The 23219-nt window shown below is 37.5% G+C and overlaps 1 protein-coding gene across 1 annotated transcript in view; it reads right to left on the bottom strand.

Annotated features, from left to right (window-relative positions):
• The window catches only part of LOC106869709 (uncharacterized), a 154439-nt gene that overhangs the window by 61817 nt on the left and 69403 nt on the right, over positions 1–23219 (bottom strand). The window contains exon 11 of the mRNA XM_089356476.1: positions 16388–16465. Coding sequence (XP_089212602.1) covers positions 16388–16465 — 78 coding nt within the window. The remainder of the gene's footprint in view (positions 1–16387; positions 16466–23219) is intronic.

The raw sequence follows: 23219 nt of genomic DNA, 5'->3' as shown, positions 1-23219 counted from the left end.
ATCCTCATATTTAGGTCTTTTTCTCTTTTTACTTCACTTACATTCTCTAATGTAACAATAAAAAGGGTGGAATGAACAACAACAATGATAATAATTTTACAATAATGATAATTTTACATGTGATTTTCCACGCTGGCATGAACTAAACAGGATGTTACAAACCAAGTCAATTAGTTTTTGGAGTTACTGCCATCTAGTGAATGGCAGTAGGGGTGCAATTTGAATGCGATTTGGTCACTATTTCTCACAGGTTGAATAATCACATAGAGGCTCCCTAGTTGGTTACAATCATTATCAACAATTTTCTAAGTCAACATGAATAAGTCTATATCTAATTACAAAATATCTCCATGATTCTTATTGTATTATCAACCAGAATCAATTCCAAAAACATCATTGATTTATTTCTATAATGCCCATCTGCTACACTACCAAGTTAAGAATTTCCTTTAGTGGGGTTTACTCCAGAGCAAGTGCTCAGGTTACACCTGCCTCACCAATTCCTTTCTCATCACAATTTTTCTTGCAGTTGATCAGGCTGGGTATTGGTCACATCAATCTCACCAGTCTGAGAGGGCCTGCAAAAGTCAAGGTCAGTCACAAGATCACAGCACTGATTGTTGAGCATGAAGTATCTTGACCATTAACCCAACATGGGCTGATGAAAAATCGGTTGCATTTATAGAAAATTGCAGGAGTTGCTTGAGAGAAACAAAGCAGATAGACAATCATCGTTCGTTTAATGTCCGCTTTCCATGCTAGCATGGGTTGGACGATTTGACTGAGGACTGGTGAAACCAGATGGCTACACCAGGCTCCAATCTGATTTGGCAGAATTTCTACAGCTGGATGCCCTTCCTAACGCCAACCACTCAGAGAGTGTAGTGGGTCAGTCAGGCGGTACTGGTAACGGCCACACTCAAAATGGTGTATTTTATGTGCCACCCGCACAAGAGCCAGTCTGGGGGCACATGTTTAGAAATTACGAGTACAGGAAGTAGGGATACTAGATAATATCATGTGAGAATATGTCGTCATACAGAACCAATCAAATCATGATGGTGTGGAATGGCAAACACTAATGTACTGCTAACAAGTAAAACCATATTCGTTGAGTTACAGACAAAACAAATCATGATATTTAGTTACGTCCTTTTATGTTTTGAGTTCAAATTTTATCTGAGGCTACTTTACCTCTTATTTTTCAAAGATTGTTGCATAAGCAAAAGAACAGAGAACTGTATTAACTATACATTCCATCTCCATTTGTAGACCCTTATATTTATATTATTATTATTATTATTGTTACAGCAAGGGTGCATGGCCTAGTGGTTAAGGTGTTGCATTCACAATTGTGAGATCATGGTTTCAATTCCCAGACCAGCTGGTGCATTGAGTTCTTGAGCAAAACACTTCATCTCGCATGGCTTAGCAATCACTTCAACACCTGACATGTAGTACACCATGCACCTGCTAAGGTAACGTCAATTTGATGGAGGGAGTGAGCTAATGTACAGGACACACATTGATCACTATAAACAAATCATTTGTGAAGGTCATTTGGCAAGAAAACTGAACACTGATGCGTTGTCTTTGACAGGAGAGCCCATCATTACTGCTACTACTACCATTATTAGTATTTTATTATGAAACAACTGTTGTCACATGTAGGACAGATCGAGTTATCAGCTAAATCTGCTGTGAATGCAACCTTGCTACCCACTATTGGCTGGGAACAGCAAGCAAAAGTGACCACATGGAAAACAAGATTGAAAGTTCTGAAGAGACATTATCTTCTTTGGCCTAGTCCTCATCAAGCTCTTAAAGTTCCACTTGGACAAGATGTTGCCCTTCATTAAATTTATTGGAAGGTGCATGTGAGAGGTAAGAATGGCCTAAATGAACGGGACTGCATTTAGTGCACATCATTAAACCAGAGAACAGTTAGGAGAGAACATTTGCCCTAGGTAGTAAGGGTCATTCTGTGGAGTTCTTTGGCATAAGATTCTTCGACAAAAGTACACAAAAAGCACAACATATACCCTTATTGGGACATCCCATGTTGTGTACTTTTGTTTTCCATTCCTATTTTTTCAGTCAGTTCTGTGCAAGACCCTATCATTTTGATAACACACCTACAATATTCAATTGATCCATTACCCTTGTCAAAAATAAAAAGAAATTATTATAAGGTCAAGCTGGTAAACTCGTTAGAGTGTTAGAAAAATATCATGTGCTTTTTCTTCCAGCTCTCAACATTCTGGGTTCAAATCATGCCAAAATCAACATTGCCTTCCATCTCTTCAGGTTTAATAAAATAAAATACCCAGTCATAGACTGGAAATGGTGAGGTGTAGGTATGGCTATGTGGTAAGAAGTTTGCTTCCTAAGCATATGGTATCCCCACTATGTGTCACCTTGGACAAGTGCCTTCTACTATAGCTTTGGGTCAACCAAAGCTTTGTGGGTGGATTTGGTAGAAGGAAACTGAAAGAAGACTGTTGTATATATATATATATATCATAATCATCATCATCGTTTAACGTCCGCTTTCCATGCTAGCATGGGTTGGACGATTTGACTGAGGACTGGTGAAACCGGATGGCAACACCAGGCTCCAATCTGATTTGGCAGAGTTTCTACAGCTGGATGCCCTTCCTAATGCCAACCACTCAGAGAGTGTAGTGGGTGCTTTTACGTGTCACCCGCACGAGGGCCAGTCAGGCAGTACTGGCAACGGCCACACTCAAAATGGTGTATTTTATGTGCCACCCGCACAAGAGCCAGTCCAGGGGCACTGGCTACGATCTCGCTCGAAAATCCTACGAAGGCCAGTCAGGCGGGTACTGGCAACGGTCACGCTCAAAATGGTGTATTTTACAGGTATGTATTTGTGCATTGGTGTGTTTATGTCCCCGCAACTTAATGGTTAAGCAAAAGTGACCAATAGAGCAAGTACAAGGAAATAAGAAATGGGGTCCATTATTTCAGCTAAAATTCCTCAAGGTGGTGCTCCAGTGTGGCCGCAGTCCATTGACTGAAACAAGTCCATTGACTTAGCTCCTCACCCAAATTTCAAACTTTGTGCCTCTATCAGAAACCTTATAATGACAAGAATTAACAGAATCTGTAGTATATTCTTCTAAATATCTTGAGATATTTAGTGGCATCTATACTCTCATTTCAAATCCTGCCAGGCTCATTTAGCTTTCATTCTTGTGGGGTTGCTAAGATAAGTGCCAGCAAAGTAGTAAGGACCGATTTAATTGGCTGTTCACTCTCCAAAATGTATGACTTTGTGCTAGAGTTACAAATCATAATATTAGTTATTGTTAATTAATTATAAGATCATCTGCAAATTATAATTGCTGATTCAGATAATTTACGGATTTGTTTTAATTAACACTGTTAGAGTAAACTCATGCAATGTTAAACTTTGTCGAAATACATTGCCGTCCTATGTACTGTTAATATTACAACTGCTAACAGTTACTAGTTAGCTAAGTAACTAGCTAGCTAAATATAACGTCTACTAATTAGAGATAGTAAACTAAATAGAATAGGGCATACAAACTGTACATATTACTACATTGTAGACTGGTGGTAGAAAGGAGAGCACAAAAGCATTTTATTTAATTTGGGGAGTAATGCCATTGTTTTTTCAGGTCTTCTTCCTCAAAAAGAAAAGATTAGGGGGTCCACACACACATACACACGCAAATGTATGCACACATGAAAACATGTACGCGTGCATATGTGTATTGTACTGTAAAGATGGAGACAGTTCACACAAACGCATACATATAAAGGTAAACATAGGCACTCATCCAATGTGTGTGTGTGTGTGTGTGGACACACGTGTTTTTATATTTGTATGTAGCTATTTATTTAAAACCTGTAGTGAGTTGCTTAGTATGGAGCTTCATTGGAGTATATATGAGGACATGTGAATGTCTACATATATATACATATATATATATATATATATATATATATATATATATATATACATATATACACACACACTCGCACACAAAGGGCTGTGTCTGATAGATAGTGATAAACATTAACAAGTGTGTGACTGTGTGTGTGTGTGTGTGTGTGTGTGTGTGTGTGTGTGTGTGTATATATATAAAATTATTCTGCACTCAATGAACCTAGACCACTAATAAAGTCCACACATTCCTGACATAAAAAAAAAAACACAAAGTACAAAAGAGAATTGGAAATAATTGCACCCATTGGCGACAGCTGGGGGTAGATAGGCCAGCCTAGCAAGTTCTCGAGGTGGGTTGGGACGGCAGAGTAAAAACAAACAAATGAGAAGAAAAAAGAAAAAGAAAAGACAGGTTTCCACCCTCAACCACCCATCATCATCATTACCACTACCAACAACAACAACAAAATCTAATCTTTATCATGTATTGATGGAACACATTGAAACAGACCCAGGCAATATATATGTACATATATATATATATATATATATATATATATATATATATATGGATTGTATGGAAATATGAACTTGTTCTGAGAGAAGTCAGCAGGGTCAACGAGTGGACAGGTAGCAGGAAAGTGCACTTAATTATTGACCTACACCTACACAATCATACACACACACACACACACACACACACACACACACATGCATGCAGTACACATGCACACACACAGGCATGTACGAAGGCAACCAGCTAAGGAAGTTCAATGAAAAATATTTTATGATTGTGATCAGGGGTTTGTTTGCTTGTTTGGTTAATGAAAATTGAACCTAATGTCTTCCTGAAACTTGGTCAAAGTACCACGTAGCACCACCAAAACCAACTAAGCACCACCACCACCACCACCACCACCACATGACACGACACCACCTACAACATCAGTGCCATCAAGCTAATGAGGAAGACTCCTTAAGTGGTCAGTTGATCTGCTGAAAATATCAGCCAAATCTTCCATGAGTTACACTCAACTATCTTGAAAATAAAAGGACATTGCTAATCAATATCTGAGCAATGGATGGGATGGTTATGACTGGAATGCCTTTGATCATAGGTCAGTTTAATCTATTAGGACTGACCTAGGGCTAAACAATACCAGCAACATGACTAGTATCATTACAACTACCATCAACATTATCTCATATATTCATCCATTTTTAAGTTTGTGTGGTGAAGCTTGAGGGAGACGTGGCTGTGTTCTCTAGCACAGGTATTAAGGCAATGAGCTGCCACAGTCAGTAGCACAATAGACAAAATGTGCAGCAGTATTTTGTCCTTACATTCGGAGTTCAAATTCCAAGGTCAACTTTGCCTTTCGTCCTTTCAAGGTCAATGAAATATGCACCAGCTGAGTACAGGGACCGGATCTTGTTCAAATCGGGGGCACCAGTTTTCCTTTATGTTTTATGTAGTGTTTTTGGTACTAAAAGACTTTCAAACTTCGTATACTTATCTATTTTGTGTTATAGAACAGAAAAAAATTTTTGTATTCGATTTTATTTCATGTAAAAAATTGTCTTATTTCGATAATTTCTACTAATCACTGACAAGTATTCAGTTGAAAACAGTTAGCGCTGTAACAGTGTATATCGTATTAATCCCCTAACCCTAACTAGACTGTTAACCCTAACCCTAAAACTAACCCTAACTCTAGAATCCGAACTCTAAAATTGTTACACACATAGATACGCACAGCGTAATTTATTATATAAACAATATATGCGTATAAATTACGATTAAACCGGATGAAATATGTCACAGGGAATAACATTTTTATGACCGGCCAGCAGTAACTCTATTCAGCTGACTAGATGTCAGTGATTGGTTGAAATTACAGAAATACGACAACATGGAATAACTTGCGGTGTACGTTTTTTTGTTAAGAAGACTAAGAGTAAAAGATGTTTTATATGACACATTCTACCAGTGTCCCAAGTTTCAAAGTGTTTCGTTAGTGTTTCGTTAAGAAAATACTGGTGCCCCCGTTTTGAACTAGATCCCAGGGACCAATGCAATCAACCAGCTCCTTCCCCTAAAATTTCAGACCCTGTGCTTTTAATAGAAAGGATTATCTAGCACAGGTGAGGACAACATTTTTCAAGAAACAGGCGACAACACATTGCTCATCATCAGACAGGCTGCACTACTAAAAACATTCCAAGTAATCTTTTATTGGTGTGCCACTCAGAAAAGTCCTTTGAGCTGCAATTTGCCCATGACTGACTTAGATGGTCATATAGTAACATAAAATTTCCCTTATTGGTGTTACCCACTTCAACACAAAATACTCAGCACCCCAAGAAAGTATAAAACATTGGTTAACTACCTCTTAAGCTGCCAAGCCTATGTAGTATACAACACTTAGAGTTTGAATCATTCCAGACTGACCCATTGAGACCCAACCTCTTTTTTTTACTATAGACCAATTTCATGTGAGACAATTTTTCATACAGACCAAGTTATGTGCATGACAAAACAATAAAGTACATGATATATAAATTATTACATATATATGTACATAGATATGTATGACATATATAAAACATATATAATGCAGAAACATCCTGCACTGTGTGATAGTAAAATGAAATAAAATTTAGAAATTTATCCTTTCTGCATGACTTGGTATCAAATGGTCCACAGCCCAAATATTGAGTATCTCTGCTCAGACACTCTCATTTTAAGCTCAGCCACATCTCAGATGCAGATGACATCGCCCATACTGCCCACTATTCACCAAAATTCAGCTGCTCTTAGCTTTAATGCACTGAGCTTTAAAACAGAGTAATACCCACTAAATTCACTGCACGATTTATCAGTAACATTCAATTACACAGTCAGCACATTCAAAAAGCAAATATAACAGATTCACAAAAAGGCAAAATACTAAAAATTACACCACTACAACATTCACAGCACATATAAAAGATATAATGGAAACATGGTGCACATCCATAATTAGAGGATACACAAATAATACAATTGATCAATGCATGAAAACAATGTCTTTCAAGCATAATCAATACAACAGATCCACAACAGATTGCTTTCTGGATTCAATCTCAGATTCTCTGAATCTTCGTTTCAAAAATGTTACCAAATTTGGTAATGTTTGCCAATAGCTAGTGACACAACATCCGTGCAGAAGATCAATCCACCTACAGGCATATATTGCAGACAATCACATTTGAAGGTGGACAAAAGTGGTGTCCAAGTGAACATTACCAAGTAAACTTTCTATAAGATTTTTTTTTTTTATATGAGGTTATATAAACCCTGGAGAGGCGCAATGGCCCAGTGGTTAGGGCAGCGGACTCGTGGTTATAGGATCGGTTTCGATTCCCAGACCGGGCGTTGTGAGTGTTTATTGAGCGAAAACACCTAAAGCTCCACGAGGCTCCGGCAGGGGATGGTGGCGAACCCTGCTGTACTCTTTCACCACAACTTTCTCTCACTCTTTCTTCCTGTTTCTGCTGTGCTTGTAATTCAAAGGGTCAGCCTTGTCACACTTTGTCACGCTGAATATCCCCGAAAACTACGTTAAGGGTACACGTGTCTGTGGAGTGCTCAAACACTTGCACGTTAATTTCACGAGCAGGCTGTTCCATTGATCAGATCAACTGGAACCCTCGACGTCGTAAGCGATGGAGTGCCAACAACAACAACAATATAAACCCTGGATTTCAAATTTGATTAGAGTTCATTTTAGTTGCAGCTGGACACAATGTTAGTGTGGCACACATTATATAAGACAATCTCTCAACTCTGAAGTATTTTTCACTTTTATAGAAATGTGCATCTTCTAATACATCACTTAAAAAGACAGCCTTAAAGAAGCCATCTCGACTACTTTCTTTCTAACAGAAGATGGCTGTCTTCGAACATACTGTCACACAAACTGCATTAAATAAGATCTCAAATTCTTTTTCTCTCATCTTCAACTCAAACAAAACATTCCTATGCTGCCATCATTATAATCTTCCCTAAGTGACTACAGATACATGACTTCATAAAATACAGTCATTTATCTATCTCTCTCTCTCTCTCTCATCTCTCTCTCTACACACACATTTTAAAAAATAACATTCAATCTTTTGCTATGTAAATCTATTGAATTACATTCAGTAATCACTTTTTGAAAGAACAAACGAAAAGAATTGTTGAATTATATAACAACTATTTCTCCTTATTCTTCTTTCATCTTCCTCACTGCATTAAAAAGCTTTAACTTTTCAGATCCATCATGGATTATGCTAGTCCTGTCTCTGCTCTTAATCCCTCATCAACAAATCCTATTCTATAAAAGATACAAACCAGAGTACTTCACAAGATTCATACAGACCACACCCAAAGACTACTTGCACAATGAAACAAAACTGAAAGACTATCTGAACACTGTGAGATGTACAGATTCTGGCCACAACAAACTCCTGCACTCACAGTCCTACCATTAAATGCAGAATCATTTCTGAATAAAAAATACATATACAATGCTTCAGGAGAGCTTCTTAAAAACATTATCTTTCACACTCAGTGAACCAACCAAAGCCTTGTAAATGAATTTGGTAGGTGGAAATTGTATGGAAGCTTTACATGCATTTGTGTGTGTGTACGTGTGTACACACAGACGCAGATGTGTGGTAAGAAGCTTGCAGGTTCCAGGCTCAGTCCCACAGCATGGCACCTTGGGCAAGTGTCTTCAATTACAGCTTTGGGCTAACCAAAGCCTTGTAAGTGGATTTGGTAGACGGAATTTTAAAGAAGCCTGCAGTATATATATGTGCGTGTGTGTGTGTGTATCTATGTGCATGTGACTACGTCTGTGTTTGTCCCCCCTATCATTGCTTGACAACCGGTGTTGGTGTGTTTACATCCTCATAACTTAGCAGAAGTAAAAGAAACCGATAGAATAAGAACTAGGCTTAAGAAATAAGTCTTGGAGTTGATTTGTTTGACTAAAAAACCGTTCAAGACGGTGCTCCAGCATGGCCGCAATCAAATGACTGAAACAAGTAAAAAATAGGTGAGTATGTTTGTGCTTATGTGTATGAGTGACAACCAGTGTTGGTTTGTTTATGTCCCCATAACTTTAATAGTTCAGCAAAAGAAACTGATAGAATAAGTAAATAACTGATAGAAGAAGTACTTAAAAATAAGTACAGGGGTCAATATGTTCAAGTACAAACTCTAAGGCAGTGCCCCCAGCACGGATGCAGTCTAATGACTAAAGTAAGTAAAACAAAACAAAAAAACATAACAGCAATTGTATCATTGACTCCAAACACTGTTCAGAAATAAAAAAAAGTAAAAAAACACCAATAATTAACAGTGAAAAGCAACAGCTGTCATATCTACACTGAGTTCAACTTGCCAGCCTCCATTGTGGACACAGTGAAATTCTATAACCATATATAAGTACAAGGATAGCTGTGTGGTTAGGAAGTGTGCTTCCCAAAGACTTTGTTCCAGGTTCAGTTCTGCTGTGTAGCCCCTTGAGCAAATGTCTCCTACTATAGCCCCAGAGCCCGAGTAGGTTTGGCAGACAGAAAGAAAAAGACCATCATTTGTACATATCTTTTTGTGTGTGTGTGTGTGTGTGTGTGTGTGTGTGTGTGTGTGTGTGTGCATGCATGTGTATGCATGTGGGGGTGTGCACACATGTATGTGTGTGTATGCACATGTGCATGTGTGTGCATGCACGTGTATGTGTGCTTGTGCATATATGCATATTTATGTGTGCGTGTGTGCCCTTATCACATCACATGATAGTTGTAAATCAGCATCAATGTCATACTAGAGGTGTTTGTTTCCAACCTTCTGTGAAAAATGTGCCTGGTCATAGGAAGCATTATCTGCCTGGAAACAAGTGAAGATTCAGTATAGAAAGGGCATCCAGCCATAGGAAATCTGTCTCAACAAAATTCCATCTGACCTTTGCAAGTATGAAAAAGTGGACAATGATGATGATGCAAAAACAGATTGGATGGTAGTGAAAGTACAAGTCCAAACTCAACGCTGTACCTCATACGATTACCCACTACTAGTCAGAGGTATGGTATATCCAGTGTTACAGATCTATAGATCATCCAGCAGACTACTTATGTACCTCAGATAGATCTGCTTGAGCAAGCTTGACCAAGGGCTACATAAAACCTTTACGTGGCACATAAAAAGCACCATTCGAATGTGGTCATTGCCAATGCTGCCTGACTGGCTCCCATGCCAGTGGCATGTAAAAAGCACCATTCAAGCATGGTCGATGCCAGTACCACCTGACTGACCCTCGTACCGGTGGCACGTAAAAAGCACGCACTACACTCTCAGAGTGGTTGGCGTTAGGAAGGGCATCCGACTGTAGAAACTTTGCCAAATCAGATTAGAACCTGGGGCAGCCTTCTAGCTTGCCAGTCCTCAGTCAAACAGTCCAACCCATGAGGATTTTTCATGCAATACGATATGCCTTGAAGATGATTTAGCTGCTATTTCTAGCTTGTGAAATGACTGATAAACGCTCCTACAACTTGTACAAACGATCAAAATACAACCCACAAAAGCAGGCACTCAACAAAAAAAAAAAAATTCAACATGAAGAAACTAAACAAGGAAACAAAACAAATAAAAGAAAAACCAGACAACTGGCCAACATTCCAATATCACCACAGAACAAACAGTAAAATACCACATCACAAGTTACAGTAATAACTTTAAACAGCATAACGACACATAAGCAACTCCCTTATCAAACAATTTTCCAACATCGGTCACTGAAAAACACCACCCCAACACGAACACAAAATAAGTGATATACATCTTTCACTCGACCTATTCCTTCCGTCTAACAGACTAGTAAAAAATAAAAATACAAATATTGGAAAACCCCAGGAACTGACAAAATCAAAAACATTCACTGGAAACAGGTTCAAGGAATTGTTGGACTGAAGAACACTTTCAACTATTCACATCACAAACAACAAAGCATGTATGTGGTCACTCATCCTATTAGAAATAGTTAAATCTCTCACAAATCTCAAAGGGGATAGATATATTACTTCTTATTTATTGAAGCCATTCATTCGTTAGGGAGTATAGGGCAATCAACAACTTTTTTGCCACTGTTCTCAATTGAGGGCGGTCTTCTGTTCTCCCAGGTTTTGTTGATTTTCAATTGTCATTGAAGCTTCAGTAACTTTGCATTTTTCTAAGTAGGGTTGTTGGCCCCAGAGTGGGTGCAATGCTGGTTGTAAGGGTCATTGGGGTAAACAGACTACCACACTGCAACAGGAACTGAATCTTGTGGTGGATATCATATGCTACCTGAGGTAAATTTTCTGTTCAAGTCCACCGTGCACACCTCTACTATGACCACCACCAAAACATATATGGACAGACTGGTCATTAGAGAAATACAATGAACCCAGATTCCTACATTGCATATTGGGTGTGCAATATGGCCCACAACAGGTAGAGTCATATTATACATAAAGTTTTAGTTCTGTGGAACCAACCCAGTCATCTATGCTGTAGATCTATTCAATCATAGTGATCGAGATTACATCATCACTAGTAATAACCATGACACCATCAGTGATTGTCACTGCAATTCCATACATCAGACTTGAACCCTTTCATTTCTGTATTCCTACTCAAATACACGGCTTTCATTCCTATTACTGTTAAAAATAATGACAAATTTAGTAAAATAACTGTCATCATTAAGCTGGTATTTGAGACATAAATTAATGTAAAATTTTGATGAAAGTTTTTAATTTAGATCACTTTAAAATGAGGAGTTTCTGTCTTCGAGCCAGAGACAGTCTGAAGCAGGTTGGTACGAGAAGAGTTAAACAGCTCCTAGCTGTGTTTAAAACGAAAAGGGGTGTCAGTTTGTGTGAGGTACAGCAGCTATGAGGTAGACTAGAAACTGTTAAACTGTAAAACACACAAGCACTAAAAGCTTAAAAAAGGTTCAGGCTCGTTGTCCCAGCGTACTCCTGCTCAGGTTAAAACTGACATTTAGTCGTAACATGTTAAGCAAAGAAATTACAGAGAACTTTGAAGAAGACGGAAAACAAACAATTTAAAGAAGTCAATAAAACAACAAATACCAAATATTTCACTGTTGCTGTTGTTGTTTTCTCTCTCTCTCTCTGTAATTATTGATAGTGTAAACTATTTTCAATAAAATACTTGCAGAGAAAAGCCAGCGAACACTATGCTAAATTATAGTGCTCAGTCATTTAGCCTCACAAACAAACTGATTATGTCTGTGTTATATTCAATAACAGCTGTCTGGTAATGTAGTTTATGCTTTGTTTGGGATTGTCCAGTTTATTGGCTTGAGTATTTTGTTTTGGTTTTTGTCTTTTATACATATATATATGTGTGCGTGTACATATACACATATGTACGTACGTATGTAGAAAGAGAAAGAGAGGTGTATGTACGTGTGTGTGTTTGTATGTATATATACATATATATAAAATATATAGTTTTAGGGAAAATAACCAAGTTTCAAGAACTCATCGATGAAAATCCACTATCACATATAGAAAAATTAACAATTAAAAGCACAATAAATGAGTATAATATAAAGCAAAGTAAATATCATAAGATAAATATAATATAATTATAATTATATTTATCTTATGATATTTACTTTGCTTTATATTATACTCATTTATTGTGCTTTTAATTGTTAATTTTTCTATATGTGATAGTGGATTTTCATCGATGAGTTCTTGAAACTTGGTTATTTTCCCTAAAACTATATATTTTATATATATTTTATCTATAAAGCTCAATTTAATTTTAATTTTTTATAAATTGATTTTAATTGAGTTTTTACCTGTAATTTTGGATTTTGTCCCTAATATTATTATACATATATATATAGTCCTTTTATAAGTGGTTTTGTGGAAATAAAAACAACAGAACAAATGCTATTTATTTATACAATTCTTGGACCAAAATATCATTGTCATTACAGATTTAAATGTCCCTGTCACCAGGCTGGAACAAGTTTAGCAGAGGAAAGGGATAGGATAAGGAATGACGGTATGGCAGGGAAAGGAAGTTCACTTTAGAGTTACAATGTATACAGGATATGACAAAAGTAAGTACATCACTGTAGAGTTAAAATCGTCATCGTTTTTACTGTTCACTTTTCCATGCTTGCATATCAGATAGGGTTTATTGAAGCAGATATTCTACAGCTCAATGCCTCTCTTGTCATCAGCCCTTACCCGTTTCCAAGCAAAGTAATATTCCCCCCATGGTCAGACATGTTTTTACAAAATGTTGCAAATGAATGACACTGCTTGTGTGATAGTGATGCTCATTCACCACTGATAAATGATATAAAGACAAGGAGACACAAACGTATGTGTGTGTGTGTGTGTGTGTATATATATACATATATATATCATCATCATCGTTTAAAGTCAGCCTTCCCTGCTGGCATGGGCTGGACGGTTTGACATGAAGCCGGCTACCAGGGAGCTGTCCAGACCCCAACTCTCTGTTGTGGCATGGTTTCTCTGGCTGGATGGCCTTCCTAATGCCAACCACTTAGCAGAGTGTACTGGGTGCTTTTTACATGCCACCAACACACACACATACATATATATACACACACACACACAGGATGGGCTTCTTTCAGTGTCCACCTACAAAATCCACTCACAAAGCTTTGGTTGGCCCAGTGTCATAGTAGAAGGCACTCGTCCAAGACTGAACCTAGAGGAGCACACTTCTTAACCACACAACTACACAATTAAAACACTGACATCACAATTTCCTTTTTTTTTTAAAGTATATTTTGCTTTTTAACATGGATTCACATTCAATTTTTCTTACAAACATATTTTGGACACGACTTCAAGTTTACATATCACAATATCTTTTTTGCAGTTGAACATCCTTCATAATAATAATAATAATTCCTCACTGTCAAATATCTTTCTGAAAAGTTTCTGTATATTTAGTGGTAAAATATTTTACCACTCAGCAACCAACTAGAATTAAAATGGTCAGCTTGTTTAGGATAAGTTCATTCGTATCTACTCTAGGCACAAGGACCAAATTTTTTTTTGGGGGGGGGGGTTGACTAGATCGATCTCAGTATGCAACTGGTGCTTAATTTATCGACCCCAAAAGGATGAAAGACAAAGTCAACCTTGTCAGAATTTGAACTCATAACATTAAGACATGAAATACCACTAAGCATTTCGCCTAGTGTGCTAACATTTCTGTCAGCTCGCCTCTTAGAATAAGTTCAATCTGCTTTTAAAATCTTTACTGCTTTTACAAACCACAGCTACCACTAATCACATGCCAAACCAAAATGCCAATCCTTACAATCCAACAAAGAAGCCACTTCATGGTAGTGCAGGCTGCTAGAACTAGCAGCCAAATGTCTCTTTAGTCATACAAGGCCATCTTAAAAAAAATAGAGGAAAGACATACTGGATATTGTAAACCTTGATATACAAAAAGACAGGATAGGCAAGGTTAGAGCAGCTTTGATCACAAGCCTGCTCTTTCAGTACTGACCTATAGCTAAACAACATCTCTATTGTCTACAAACAGGGCAACCGATATGCTGAGTCTCAGACCACATTGTTCCAGTTAGTATATAGTGCAGAGGATCCATCCATCCACCCATCTTCTCCGCCCACTATTACTGAGAGGTTCATGGAGTAGAGACCTCAAGCACCCACTCCATAGGGTCCTATCAGAAAGCAACTGTCAGACTTTTCAGCTAGATTCCCAAGTGCAACTAACTGAGACAATGGATGTTATCCAACTATCTAGTTCTTGACCTACCTCTAAGTTTCCTGTCAGTTTTGGCTCAGCTTGAAGAATCTATCTTGTGATTCTTTCCTGTGATATTCTTATCACATGTCCATAGCACCAGAGTTGTGAACCATCAATGCTTGGAGAGAGTCTCTGATCTTTGTGCTATACACTACTACCAAGTACCATTACTCCAGAGATCCTTCAGAATAATCCCATTTCGGCCACTTATATTCATGGTTATGTGCTTTTGATCATTATCTAACATTCATGCCCATAGATGAGGACCGGCATGAAATATGCAGAACATATTACCCTACTTATTTGAAACTGTCAACATGAAAAAACAAAGTTACAACTTTACCGGTGAGTGATTGGCATTAGGAAGGAGCATCCAACTAGAAATATATTTCTGAGTCAACAATGAATGATTTAGCAGAAGCTAGAGAAATGATATGGTCATGAATGTCATGTTTTAAAAAATCCCAAACATTTCTAAAATAACAAATATTGTAAAACACATTCGTATTTCAGAGTCTCAATGTTTGGTCTAAATACTGCCAATGTGAAGTACCAGAGTCAATCCACAATAGTTTTTCAACCTACAGATAAAAAAAATGTGTAAGCTGGCATGGCTGCTGTGGTTCAGAAGCTTGCTTTGCAGCCATGCAGTTTCAGGTTCAGTCCCACTATGAGGTACCCAAGACAAGTGTTTTCTATAATAGTCCTGGGCAGATCAATGCCTTGAGTGAATCTAATAGGAAGGAACTGTGTGGAAACCCATGGTCTGTGTATGCATGTGTGTGTATCTTTGTTCTTCACTCACCCACTCCACTGCCACATTTTGACCTTTGTTTACATCCATGTAATTCAGCAGTTTGGCAAAAGAGACCAATAGTACTGGGGTCAATTTATTACACTAAATTCTTCAAGGCAGTGTCCCAGTTTGGCCACAGTCCAATGATTGAAACAAGTGAAAGATAAAAAGATATATATATATATATATATATATATATATATATATATATATCAATATATATTATAAATTAACTACCAACAAAAATAACTGGTAAGCTAACTCAAAAAAATCATCACCAAAATAGCAGAAAAAAATGACAGTGAAGGTATGTAGACTCTTCAAGAATCGATCCTTTTGGTGATAATAATAATAATAATAAAGGAGTTACGACGCAAAAACGTATATATTTAAATGAACATATTTATCTTCTTCAATATATATTTCAGTATAAAGAATTCATTAAGAGACTTAATAAATCAAAATTCTTTTACACATCTTCAGGAAAAATAAATATAACACCAGAAAACTACATTCGCTTTAAAAATACAAACCGTTCATGGCGAAAAAATTTCACAATTACAAAAACCGAAAATTTTTTTTTTAATTTTACAAAAAGAACCCTATTATATATATAAATATATATATATATATATATATATATATATATATATATATATATATATATATATATATATATATATAAACCAAGTCCATGCCAAATATTTGCTAAAACTTTCTTTCCTTATCAACTGAAGTCAATTCAAATAAGTTGAAATGTGTTAGCTGCACTTACCTAAGCGGTTAGCTTTCAGACAGAGGAACTCCAAGCTTTTGTGGTTCCTGAGCGCAGAGATGAAACTATCACTCAGAACTAAAAAAAAAAAAAAAACAGAAAACAAAAATGTTATTTAGTTCCTTAAATTAGGTTCCATTAAAGGTTTAACATAATCTAGAAAAATATATAAAGGAAAAGCTAGGGGAGAGAGAGCGAGTGAGTATTTGAGGTCAAGTAACATCAGAATGGTTTCAGGTGTCACTGAAATATGCTGAAGAAAAAACATTGGAATGAGTATCCTGAAAGAAAACTAGAATGAGTATATCATCATCAAAAGAGTCCACTTTCCCATGCTTGCATGGATCAAACAGAATTTGCTGAGGTAGATTTTCTACAACTGGATGCCTTTCCTGTCACCAACCCTCACCTGTTTCCAAGCAAGGAAATATTTCCCCATGGCCAGACATGGTTTTCATGGAAGTCTGGAAACAAACAGCCTTGATCTATTGACAGAGAAAATGTCAAACGTCACCAATTTTACAGAAAGCAAAAAATGTAAACATCTACACACACAGAGGCAGGCAAATTGGCAAAGTTGCTATGGCATCAGACAGAATTTTTTTTTTTTTGTTTCTTCTTGAGCCCTAGAATTCATCAGGTTATTTACCAGGTTTCCAAGACATAAGTGACCGAGATCACAACATTCTCCTAAATAGGAAGCCATTCCATAGCAGGTCAGACAGAATGCCTTGCAGCATTTCTTGTGACTCTCAGCACAGAGTTCGAATCCCACCAAATTCAACTTTACCTTTCATCCTTTCAGGGTCAATAAAAAAAGTACCAACTCAAGACACTGGATTAGTGGAACTGCAAGAACATCAGAGCAGATATCTTGTGGTATTTGCTGTGGCTCTTTGTATTCCAAGTTCAAATCTTGCCATAGCCTACGTGGGTGGTAGACTTCATCCATCACTGAGTTTTATCATTATCACATGGCTCCCTCAGTTGCCTTTAGTAGGGGGCCATACTGTTGCAGGGATTTAAGCCAGATTTCTAGTTTGAGGACACTTTCTTCCCTCTCCCTGTTTTGCATCAGTTGTAGAGACTCTGTAAAAGGTCATGGGTACTGAATTCTTCCACTCAGGCATTGCTGTGTAGTTAAGAAGCTTGCTTTGCAACCATGTAGTTTCAAATTCAGTACCATAGCATGGTACCTTGGGCCAATGTGTTGTACTCTGAGCTGACCAATGCTTTGTGTATGAAGTTGGTAGATGAAAATGGTATGGAAACCCATTGCATGTGTGTGTATAGAGAGGCGGCGAGCTGGCAGAAACGTTAGCATGCTGGGCGAAATGCTTAGCGCTATTTCGTCTGCCGTTACGTTCTGAGCTCAAATTCTGCCATGGTCAACTTTGCCTTTCATCCTTTCGGGGTCGATAAATTAAGTATCAGTTACACACTGGGGTCGATGTAATCGACTTAATCCGTTTGTCTGTCCTTGTTTGTCCCCTCTATGTTTAGCCCCTTGTGGGCAATAAAGAAATAAGAAACGTTAGCACACTGGGTGAAATGTCTGTGGTATTTCAACTGTCTTTACATTCTCAGTTCAAATTCCGCCGAGGTCAGCTTTGCCTTTCATCCTTTCAGGGTCAATAAATTAAGCACCAGTTGCATACTGGAGCTGATCTAATCGACTGGTCCCCTCCCCAAAAATTTCAGGACTTGTGCCTAGAGTAGAAAAGAAAAAGAGGTGGACAGAGGGAAAGCGGGGAGATGGGAAGGAGGGGTGGGAGATGTGGAACAGGGGAGAGAAAGGGGAGAAGAGAGAGGAGAGAGGGAAAGATTTGAGTATGTATTTGCCATCCTCCCCCTTGACAACAGGTGTTGGTTTGTTTACACGTCCTCATAACTCAGTGGTTCAGCAAAAGACAAAAGAACAGATAGAATAAGTATTGGAGGTGGGGGTAGATCTGTTCAACTAAAACCCTTCAAAGCAGTGCCCCAGCATGGTTGTAGTCCAGTGACTGAAACAAGTAAAACATAAAAGGTACATGTGATGGGCTTTGTACAGCTTCCATATACCAAACTCTCTCATAAGTCACTGGTTAACCCAGGGACACAGCAGAAAAGACACTTGGCCAAGGTGCTGCACAGCTGGACTGAATGCAAAACTATGTGGGTTTTGGAGTGAACTTCTTAACGACACAGCCTTGACAGAAGGCAATCAACTAGATGTCGACAAAGTAGCCAAGCTATTGCAAATGTGATCGCAGCAGCAACATTTTATAACTCATCAATTATATTCACATTAGAGATTCCAATCTCTAAAATATAAAAAAAAAAAAATTAAAAAACACACACACATAAAAAAAAACAAAAAAAAACAAACCTGTTTTGAAACAGGTTTTTTAGTGTCAATGTTCTACACATCCAGCATGACGGAATGTGGTTAGAAAACGTCTCAGGGCAAATGGATATACTTAAACCTCTATATTCAGTTACATTCTTTTATTGCTTATTTCTAATATCCATATTATGTACTTTTGTATATTGTAATTAACTTTCAAGCCTTATCAAGGCATAATTTTAATATAATCATCATGCCAAGTAATTCTAGTTTTAATTCCAAGAAACACACATATCATCATCGTTGTTGTTTTAATGTCCACTTGTCAATGCTTGCATGGGTCAGACAGAATTCGTGGGGGATTTCTATGGCTGGATGGCCTTCCTGCTGCCAACCCTCACCTGTTTCCAAGTAGGGTGATATTTCCCTATGACCAAACATGGTTCCATTAAAGGATGGACACAAAGGACACTGTTCACATGACAGTGACATTCATTTACAACTATCACATGATGTCCAAAGTAAATAGTAATACATATGCATACACACAAACACACATATGTTTCTGTCTACCAAAATCCATTCACAAGGCTTTGGTTGCCCCAGGGCAAGAGTGAAAAACACATGCGGAAGGTACCATATGGTGGGACTGAACTTGAAACCAAATAGTTTGAAAGTAAACTTCTTATCACAGAGCCATATGACATGTTTCACAAGCACAACACCACAAAACTAATCAGACCAATAAATAAACAAACAAATAATGATAATAATTTCAAATTTTGGCTCAAGGCCAGCAATTTCAGAAGAGGGGGTAAGTCAATTACATCAACCCCAGTGCCCAACTAGTACTTATTCCACAGACCCAGAAAGAATGAAAGGCAAAGCTGACTGGCAGAATTTGAACTCAGAATATGGAGATGGATGAAATACCACTAAGCATTTTACCAAGAATGGTCACAATTCTGCCAGCTCACCAGCATAATAATATTACTAATCCTTTCTACTACAGGCACAAGACCTGAAATTTGGGAGAGGGAGACAGACGGTTACATTGACCACAGTGCTCAACTGGTACTTATTTTATTGACCCCAAAACGATGAAAGGCAAAGTCGATCTCAGTGGAATTTGAACTCAGAACATAAGGACAGACGAATAATAATAGTAAAAATGATTTCAAATTTTATCACAAGGGCAGCAATTTTGGGGAAGGGGTTAAGTCAATTGCATTGACCCCAGTGTTCAACTGGTACTTATTTTATCAACCCTGAAAGGATGATAGGAAAAGTCGACAAATTTGAACTCAGAACGTAGTGGCAGATGAAATACTGCTAAGCATTTCACCCAGTGTGCTAACGATTCTGCCAGCTCGCTGCCTTATATAATAATAATAATAATAATAATCCTTTCTACTGGAAGCACAAGGGATCAAATTTGGGGGAAGGGACTAACTCGATTACATCAACCCCAGTGCCTAACTGGTACTTATTTAATCAACCTCAAAAGGATGAAAGGCAAAGTCGACCTCGGCAGAATTTGAACTCAGAATGTCGCAGCAGACGAAATACTGCTAAGCATTTCGCCCAGCATGCTAACGATATTGCCAGCTAGCTGCCTTAATAAATAAGCAAACAAAACAAACAGCAAACAGAACAAACATACACACCCTGAAAGATATTTTCTCATAAATTAATATTCATTTGACATTTCTTTGAACCTGACAGCATGAAAAGAGAGAACACTGTGTGTGTGTGTGTGTGTGTGTGTGTGTGTGAGTGTGTGTGTTCACACACACATACAAGTTACACAGAACAAAGCAGCCTATACACCACTCATGTGATATGCTAATAGACACAGAGACACAGATATCCACAACAACAATGAACCTGAAGAAAGAGGCAATTCCTTCTAAGGTTATTTTTGTAAAATTCATTCCACCAAACTTCATACTAGTGACTTACTACAAAATTACTAGAGCATGTTGAAATTAATTTAATAAAATTGTGGATGGACAAATTTTTAGAAGTCTTCTTTCCAAAAAAAAAAAAAAAAAAAAAAAAAAATTAAAAAAGGAAAAACAAATGTTTTGGGATTACAATTTGTCAAGTCAGAAAAAAAGCCATAGTGTCTGAATAAATAATTAGTATCTAATTTGTCAAAGTTCTGAGAACATATTTAAGGAAGAAAAAATAAAGCATCAAATAACAAACAGAAAGGTTGACTATCAATTGAGTAAACCATTTACACAAAGGTGCCTCAACATATTTGAGAGGGGCTTCTTTCAGTTTCCTTCCGTTGGCCCACAACTATAGTAGGAGATACTTGCCCAAAGCGCCGCACAGAAGGACTGAACCCAAAACCATATGGATGAGAAGCAAACTTTTTAACTACACAGCCATGCCTGTGCTTTTTGGAACAATTAACCTTTTAGCATTTAAACTGGCCAGATCTGGCCTCTCACACTTATCCTACAATGCCATTCTAAAAATAAACAATCACATCATCAAAATTTTTAAGCTTTGAGATAATGCCCGATTGGTACAAAATCATTATCACTCAACATCCGTTGTCCATGCTGGCACGAGTTGGACGGTGTGACCAGAGCTGGCAAGCTGGGGTGGGGGGAGCTGCACCAGACTCCAGTCTGATTTGGCATGGTTCCTGTGGCCAAATCCCCTGCCTAATGCCAATCACTTTATGGAGTGTGCTGGGTGCTTTTACATGGCACTGCATGGGGGCTTTTACATGTCACCACATGGGTACTTTTATGTGGCACTACACAGGCACTTTTATGTAGCACCACATAGGCACTTTTACATGTTACCACACAGGTGCTTTTGTGTCACCACATGGATACTTTTATGTGGCACCACAGGCACTTTTGCATGTCGCCACACAAGTGCTTTTACATGTCACCACATGGTACTTTCATGTGGCATTTTTACATGTCGTCACATAGGCCCTTTTATGTGTCACCACATGGATATTTTTATGTGGAACCATACAGGCACTTTTACATGTTGCCACATCGGTACTTTTATGTGGCACCATATGGATGCTTATGTGGCACCACAGGCGCTTTTACATGTCACCACATGGGCATTTTTACATGTCATCATTCAGGCACTTTTACATGCCACTACATGGATACTTTTATGTGGCACCACACAGGCACTTTTGCATGTCGCCACACAGGTGCTTTTACATGTCACAACATGGCACAGCCAAGAGTGAATAAAAAAGTATTGTGACAGAATAATCTGAATGCTAAATGGTTCAATGTACAAATAATGGTCATGCTACTATCACCAAAATAAAGATGGTTAATCAAAGAGAACTCGATGGAAACAAGACAAGCAACTAAATGACTGGGTTTGAAAATCTAAGTATTAGCTTTGGTGGACCAATATACTACACTAGTGCCAACTGTACACAGCAATTTAATTCTTGGAGATTGTTTCAGCTAACATTTCTGGCTGAAATATTCACAACAACTGAAGTTTAATTAATAAAACATTCTAATTAGATGGCTGAATAAACTATTAGAGCTACTACGGCCATTAAAATGCCATTAAGCAAAAACAAAAAAATAAAAACGGAAAAATAGACAAACAAATAATTAAAGCACCCCCAGACATTATTAACAAGAGATCTAATTAGTAAATTTTTTTTGTTTTCTTTTTCTTTTAATCAAAAGACTAATTCAATCCAATATTTCTTGAAATTACAAAGCTCGTGATAACATATATATGAATGAGAAAATTCTAGAAAGATCATTAGTTTAGTATGTGGTTTTAAGTCCACATTTGACCTCAGCATAGCAGAGTAACTGGAACACTTGGTGGATACAAATCATAACATTACAAATACAATTATGACTAGGTATCCCAATTTCTAAGAGGAATTAATACGATCATAATTTTTTAGATTAAAAATACTTATTATAATTATGGTAGGTTTAATTTAAACCTTTTACATTTAAACTGACCATATCTGGTCAAAATATTCGATCTGTTTTATCCTCAGATCAGTGAGATCTGGCATCTCACACTTATCATACAATTTCCTTTTAAAAAACAAACCCTCACATCACTGAAATCTCAAAGCTATGAGATAATGCATGGTTAATTCAAAACTGTGAATAAATAAGCATTACAGTTGAGAGAGTAATCTGAATGCTAAAGAGATCTTTTATTTATTTTACTCATTTTACTGCAGCCATGCACCTTAATATCTTGTATATACCTCAATACTGCACCTTAATATCTTACTCTTTTTACTCTTTTACTTGTTTCAGTCTTTTGACTGTGGCCATGCTGGAGCACCGCCTTTAGTCGAGCAAATTGACCCCAGGACTTATTCTTTGGAAGCCTAGTACTTATTCTATCAGTCTCTTTTGCCGAACCGCTAAGTTATGGGGACGTAAACACACCAGCATCGGTTGTCAAGCGATGTTGGGGGGGACAAACACAGACACACAAACACACTCACACACACATATA

The sequence above is a fragment of the Octopus bimaculoides genome, chromosome 8 (assembly GCF_046866305.1).
Source record: "Octopus bimaculoides isolate indiv1 chromosome 8, ASM4686630v1, whole genome shotgun sequence".
NCBI classification, from domain to species: domain Eukaryota; kingdom Metazoa; phylum Mollusca; class Cephalopoda; order Octopoda; family Octopodidae; genus Octopus; species Octopus bimaculoides.
This window is presented reverse-complemented; position numbering and strand designations above follow the sequence as displayed.